Genomic DNA, 7,784 nt, shown 5'->3' on the forward strand with positions numbered 1-7,784 from the left:
TCGCAACTAAACCATACATAGAAGTCATCTTCTAAAGTCAAGGCCAGGATAAACTATTTGTTGTAAATCAATCATACACTCGTAATTTATATTGACCTTTGAAATTATAGTTTGACATTTAGAGTTGAGACTGCGCTTTTAAGCCACAAATACATAGAGGGCTTCGCTTAACGGACAAGTTCAATGTATGGCCGCGCAAATATTTTACTCTACAAAGTTTGTTGGAAAAGTGCACAAATAGTTAGGTTATTATGCGGTCAAAGCCCCAAAGCAAAGCGGGCGCTGACATTTAGTCTTATAACATTGGAGTCGGCTACATATCACAATGACATTGGAGCAAATCTATTCGACAACCACAGCCAAGCATTGCCTACTTGATTACATTGAACGTGGCAGCGACGTATAAAAATTATAGCAAATAGTAATGAAAAATTAAGAAAAAATATTTATTATGTTAAAAAAATGTACAAATGAATGATTTTTTTGTATTTCTGTCATTTCGTTTTTGCCCTATGCTACTAAAGGAGCGATATCTGTTTTTGTAATTTGCTTAACAGAAAAATCTGTCATTTACTTTTATTTAAATTTTTTTTTGACAAAAATAGAATTAGATTTATTGTAAGGACAGTGGCATTCGTAATTAATATTCGTGCTATTTTTAGCGCCGAAAATAATTACCCTAATAAGAACTTGTTTGAAAATAATTTGACGTTGTTGTCGCTCTGTAGTGGCCGTCGTGAATGTAATCGGGTCTATAGTTAGTTTATGACGCTTTCAAAGCCCCAAGGCGAAGCGTGCGATGTCGTTTAGTTTGATTACATAGAAGACGGTGACTTTTATAAAAATTTGTATAGACAAAATAAAAGATAACGCCACTCTCCTTCGCTTGCTAAGAGAATTAGTTTTAACGCGGTGACAGCGGCATTTGTGCTGCCGTTTAATGCTCAATATAACGACCTTCTTAAAAACAAACATCAAAATAATTTGACAGCTGTCGCTTTGTAGTCGCCGTCGTCAATGTAATCAGGCCTATTGATCTGTTTTGGAAAGCGCTGCACTGACTACGACAGTGATCAGAGTGTTGCCGACGGTTGGATATTGTCGATCACTCCACAAGTAATCTTAAATATTTCAAGTTATAGTGGGACAGTTTGCTATGAGTCCGACGCGCTAACACTTTGCAAAAAAAAAAAATTAGCCTTTGTTCAAGCTTTCATAAAAAAACAGATTTTTTTTTTTAATTTTTATGTAATTTTTTATTAAATTTTCTTTTGTAATATTCGCTTACCATTCCTTAATTTTCACTAAACACTTCTATCACACTTTTTCGAATTCTCATTTGTGTTAAAAACTTAAAAATTAAAAATAAAAATAACATAAATACATATATATTTTACTCGTTATAACATTACTTAAATCTTTAATGAGTAATTTACACTCAAAAAAATTGTCGTCTTTTTTTAATGAAATTAAAATTTACTCATTGAGAAAAAAATTTTTATTTTTAAATATACAAATTCGAATTGAAATTTTTGCTTTGCGAAATTCATGGAATGTTTTGCGGCTAACGGAATGTTTGTTATAGGCTGCATGTAATGCTGTTATATTTAAATATGTACTTCGCTACTTAATGAGATTTTATTGTTTCTTTATAATTAATTTAATTTACATTTTTTACGATTTTTTTTTATTATATTTTTATTTTTTTTATTTTTGGTGCTTACAAATTACTTGAGGGCGTGAGGCGCAAAGTCAGAGTGGCTTTAGTGTTTAATTAAATTTTTTACAGTGTATTTTTTTTTAATTATTTAACGTTTTTTTTATTACACGCATTATTCTGATTACATTTTCCGAATTATTTTTTAATATTTATTTTCTGATTTTTCACGCATAAAATTACTTGTCATGTAACGTTATTTTGTTTTTCTTTTAAAATTAATTTATTATAATTAAATATTTGTATGCACTTTACAACTAATGCTAAAACTCAGATTTTTTATATACTTAAATTAATTTTTAATTAATTAATTAATTACTAATTCATATTTTTGTTTTAATTTTACTTGATTACTTTTTTGTGTTGTCTAATTTTTTACAGTGTAGATATATCTAGCAGCCCACCGTTTGCTTCCTGCAGATGATGATGTTGATGCGCTATGCTGTGATGGTGATGGGAATAATGAGCCGCAGCCGCCAATTGCGAATGATGATGATGTAACAGCGCCAAGGGACCACCAATGCCCAAAGCATCGCTAGCATTACCACCGCCACTGCTGCTGCTGCTGTTGCTTAAATCAGCAATGCTACCATTATGATTGCCGCCACTTAAACGCCCCATTATAGCGGGCGCGACGATCGTAGTGGCGGTTGCAGTAAGCGCTGATGAGCAATTCGACGATTGAAGGTAGCCACCACCATTGTGGCCATGATGCTGCAATGCGGGCGAGTGTGATGGTAGCGGTAGTGAGTGCGCTGAAGAGCGGCTGCCGCCTGATGAGCCTGAGGCAGTGGGACTAGGACGGCCGCCATGCGAACCGTTTACATAGCTGTGCAGCATATTGGCACTGGCGCCGCCGTTGCCGCTTTCAAGTGTGCCATTGTGCAAATTGCCGCCGCTGCTATGATCAGCTGATTGCTGTGCGTGTAATTGTTGCGCCAGCGTTAAACTTGCCCTACTCACCGATATAGGCGGTTCGAGTTCTAATTGTTGCTGTAGCTCGTGTTGTTGTTGGTGTTGCTGCTGCTGATGATGGTGGTGGTGGTGATGTGGCGCTAGCTGCAAATGTGAATGCATATGTGACAGGTTATGTGGATGTGTATGCGCGTGATTTGTATGATGTAGTAGCGCTTTTGGCGGTGGGTTGGGCGTTGTTGATGTGCGCGAAGCTAGTGGTGATGGCACCGTCAAACCATTATGCATTTCTGCCTCCTCCGCCATATCCGCAACGGACGCACCGGACACATTGGATATACCATTTACAGCAGAGGCTTGTGTGGATGCAGTTGTGGCGTTTGCAAGCGCCGATGAATGACCATATGCGCTAGCCATTTCTCACATGTGAGCGAGTGGTGCCATAGCGCGCATCGATTGTTGATGTTGCGCATGCTGTTGTTGTAAATCGGGTGAAGCGCTTTGATAGTGCATTAGATTACGTTGATGCTCCGCTGCTGCTGCAGCAGCTACCGCTGATGCTTGCATGCCATCGGGTAAATGATACATATTCATTAAATGATTCAAATCGGAAGTTTGCTGCGTCACGCCATATTCACGTTTCATTATGTGATTATTGTTGTTATTGATTGCATTTTGTTGCGCTTGCGCATGCATCGGACTGGGTGAGACGGGCTCAGATTTTATACTTGAATCGCTGGGACTATGACTTTGGCAGGAGACTTGCGAACCAGGCTGACCACCACCGCCGCCGCCGCCGCCACCACCGGCAAGGCCATACGGCGAGCCGGGTTGTTGTTGTACATTACTATAAGGTGAACCGGGTTGTTGTATGCTGGCGTAAGGTGACGTCTGACCACCAGATACCGTGCCATACATGCTATAACCGCCACTCGACGCCGAATTCATGTAGTTGAGTGAACTTGCTGCAGCGGCCGCTTGATGCATTTGGCCCATATCGTAACGGTGGTAATTACCCATATAAGCGCTATGTTGACTCTGATACGCGGCAGCGGATGGATCGTGCATCATGTAACCATTAGGCATGTAACCGTTTGGCGCGCTCATTTGATACATATCACGATTAACGGCGGCTGCTTGTTGTGCGGCAGAAATCGACGAGGCATTTCCATTACGCGCAGCTGTAGGCGTATTTACCTCCGTTGGTTGAAGCAGTGCACCAACACCCAATGGATATTTCTCTTTTGATTTTGTGAGCGTCTTTGTTTTACGTCTCGGGCGATACTTATAATCGGGATGCTCTTTCATATGCACTGCGCGCAATCTTTTAGCTTCATCTATGAACGGACGCTTCTCTGATTCAGACAAGTCTTTCCATTGCGCGCCTAAACGCTTTGATATCTCTGAATTATGCATTTTTGGATTATCTGAAGCCATTTTACGTCGTTGACCGCGTGACCACACCATAAACGCATTCATAGGACGTTTAACGCGGTCCGCATTCGCTTGATTCTTATTATTTGTAATTGAGTTATTATTGTTGACATTATGATTACCGCCCGCATTTTGTGCAGCGCTTTGATTACTCTGCGCGCCGCCACCCATACCTGTATGTTGATGATGTCCACCGCCGCTATGATGATGTTGGCTACCGCCACTACCTGGTGACGTCATATGATGGCTACCAATACTTGATTGTGTTGGACTCAAATCGCTTGAGCTGTGTAGCGGTGAATCATGCTGCTGTTGTTGTTGTTGCTGCATGCTTGAAGCATTGCCATTTAACGTATTTGCCATGCTAGATTGTAACGAACTTAGTGGATTACTCGATAAACCGCTTTGTTGTAGTCCACCACCACCGCTGCTAGGTAAATGTGCTGACATGTGATGATGATGATGTTGTGAGAGGTGCGTTTGTGTCAAATGTGATTGCCCAAGATTCATGAGTGGGCCAAGCGCGCCATAAGGTGAACTGGCGTGTCCGTGTAGCGCAGCGGAAGCGTGATGCGGCGGCATGGTTGCATGCAATATGCCGCCTTTCATATCTGATTCCATGGTCAGCATATTGGGATGATGATGATGTGGCGGTATGGCGAACACGTTTGCGCTTTTGCGGTAGAGACGTAGAGGCGAAGTGAGAATTTTTGTCGGTGTTTACAATGTTTCGTAGAAAACTTTTGTAAGGTATTGTATTTGAAGCGTGTAAGTTTTTTTTTTTTGAACGCTTTCTGTATAAATTACTTAGGCAGCAAGCTTTTGGTGAAGCTTTTTAGGGTGTTTTTATTGCTTAAAGCTTTTGTTTTGAGGGAATTTTTTTAGAGTTTTAAGTGTTTCAAATTTTGCATATCTTTTTTCAGTGCATTTTAAATGAAGCTGTTTCTGGAATTCGTTTTTGAATGCTTTGAAGCTTTTATATGGAAATTGGTTTACAATTTTTATTAGACGTCTGCCTTAATAGGTTTGTGCTCTCACTTTTGTTACACACTGTAGCAAGGCGTTAATGTTTAATTTGCACTTATTTGAAACCATATTTTACTAGTGTAAACTGAGATGTTTAAGTGCTAAATTTTTTCAAGCAGTGCGCGACATTGGGCGCCGTAGAGTTTACTTAAACTTTTTCAGTTTATAGCTGTTTTTTGAAATGTATTGAGTTTTTTTTATTGATTTTGAAAGAAAACTCACTTCAACAATTTTTTCTTTAAATTTGTTATATTTTTTTTTTTAATTTCACCTTATTTGTAGATATTTTTTTAAAAATTTCTATAATTCTTTTTTTTTTTCAATCATAAATTTTGAAACATCGCTTTCATATGTTTAGTGTTTTCAAATTTGTTTTTTGAAAAAAAATGTTTAATGACATAATTTTTGTATTTTCTTGAGTTTTTCAATCACTCTTTACTTAGCTAACAGTTCACAGCTTTGGAATTTTCACAATTTGCCGTGCGCGCCGCTATTTCGTGTAACACGACTTATTTATAGAGTACCGCTATGCGAGCGCGTTCAATGAAAAGCAATTTCTTTGCCGTGCAAATTGTTTTAACAAAACACAAAGTTAATATTGCATTTAATTTTGCAAAGCGCTTTCAAAATAGCTAATTATTTTTTTTTTAAACTTAAGTTTTGAATTTTACAAAATTTCAAAAACTTCTTAAACCGCTTTAAGTTTTCACACACGCGCGTTTGCTCACGTTTCTTATTTACGTGCGCGCTAACGTAAATACTTTCTTCTTTAGATAACAAAAATTGTTTTTTATTTTTTTCAATATGCCTTTCCTCAAAATATATACTTGTTTAAAATAATGTTCTTCAAAAATTTTATTTTCCGCGGTACGTCAACGCGCGAATACCTCCACACTGCAATGAATAGAGCACCTTTCTGTTTTCGTTCGACAAGCATTAAACCTGTTCGAGGTGCTGGCTGCTGGGCGCTCGCATAAATGCACGACTGCTTTGAAGACACCACACGAATGCAGGCGCTCTCAGCCGAATAAGCTCTCGCCGCGCACATTGAACATATGAGTGCATGTGTTTATGCGCGCGCACATGCGGTAGTTTGTGTATAGTACGTAAAAGCAATAGTAGTAAGCGCGCTATTAGTGTTTCTGTGTATGTGTGTGTATTGCAGCGAATATAACAACATTAGCCACCCTTTTTAACACCAACTAGAGCTATCTCTCTCACACACTAGCGCGCGCACTTGCATGAAAAACGAAGGCAAAAGAAGATAAATCACACAGCAGAAGCGTTGTAAGAGCGACTCTCATAATAGTTCAGCCCAGCATGCGCACAAAAGTATGTATGTACAAACGCGCTCACTCAATATCGTGCATAGCTCTGTATGTGTTTGAGCGTACACGCAATGCAAATAAATCAAATTTTAGTGACAGTCAACTGACAGCAATTGAGTGGGTTGGTTTATGCGCTCTAACAAACGAAGTTCACCAATCACAGTGCCAGCGCGCCATGGTGGGGTGGGGTTATAGCTATGCGCACTACTGCTGTACTGCACGCTCTAAAGGTTAGGGTGTGTAAATGTGAAAGCGCGTTTACTCTGTCTAACCGGCTTTCATCTTGTTATTGAAACATGCTTGCTTGCGCTTTACAGACAAACACACCTTTGTATTTAAGTTGTTTCTACCAGACTGAATGTCGTCGCATTTGTAGACTTCAGCGGCGGTTCTTTGCCGTTGTCACCTACGTCGTCGTTGTCGTTATACGTCATATTGTATGTGAACGAGACTGTGCGCGGTATTCGAAATCGATAATGTGCTGCTACTCGTGGTTGAAGCGCTCGCTGCTCGCAGTACTATTGGACAGCAGCGACTGGTTATGATGTGCTATAAAAATCGTTGCTGAGCACAGTGTGATTTGTTCATACTACAGTATAACAAAATGTATAGGAAGAAAAGATATTTGTAATATGTATGCAAGCGGTCCATTTCGTCCATAGCAGTACTGACATTGAGATTGACTTCACCCGCCTTGCTCTTTATAAGATTCAATTCGATTTCAAGTATCTCGCCTAAAGCTTGAAATATTTCAACGATTACCTTCAAGGCTATTTCAACGATTCAAGAAATGACTCTTTTAACGTAAAGTATTTTTCGTGATCTGAAGCGATGTAATGTGGAATTTTGCCATAATATGAATTGACTTCGATGACATGAGGTGATATCATAACATCTGACTTGGTATAACATCACTTGATAAAATATCTATTCGAACTGTTATTTTTGTATATCACAAAATCAAAATATCATATCGCATCATCATTATTATAGTGTTTATTATTGGTTATTAAATTATTAACTTTGTATTTTATGCTTTAAATTTTAAATATATTGTTATCACATATCGCAAACCTAAATCAAAGCTGCGACCCACTAAAAAAAATTGCTAGGTTCATAAAAAACGATAAATTGACTGACACCCCTGAATGCGCCAATGCAATTTTTATTTTTTTACAAATCTTTTTATTGCTGCTTAGTGGAGATATTAGGTAATAAATCGAATATACATATACTCATAGCTTTAGTATTGCAAATTTTCGAGTTAGCTCCCTCTTGATCTTTGTAGATGTGCGATATCACACAACCATACTACATACATATATTATCAATATACATATTTTATCAATATAATATCAATACAT

General features: G+C 38.4%; 1 protein-coding gene across 1 annotated transcript; it reads right to left on the bottom strand.

Annotated features, from left to right (window-relative positions):
* Positions 1-3,052: 3,052 nt before the first annotated feature.
* On the bottom strand, positions 3,053-6,020 carry LOC137239470 (transcription factor Sox-2-like). The gene has a single exon (XM_067764794.1). It carries the CDS (start codon positions 4,694-4,696, stop codon positions 3,053-3,055), a length of 1,644 nt encoding a protein of 547 aa, XP_067620895.1. The 5' UTR covers positions 4,697-6,020.
* Between the last annotated feature and the right edge of the window lie 1,764 nt (positions 6,021-7,784).

The sequence above is a fragment of the Eurosta solidaginis genome, chromosome 2 (genome assembly GCF_040869045.1).
Source record: "Eurosta solidaginis isolate ZX-2024a chromosome 2, ASM4086904v1, whole genome shotgun sequence".
NCBI lineage: Eukaryota > Metazoa > Arthropoda > Insecta > Diptera > Tephritidae > Eurosta > Eurosta solidaginis.

Bases quoted from the DNA above. Each gene is read 5' to 3' on its own strand.
- LOC137239470 (XM_067764794.1), bottom strand. From the start codon at position 4,696: ATGCTGACCATGGAATCAGATATGAAAGGCGGCATATTGCATGCAACC.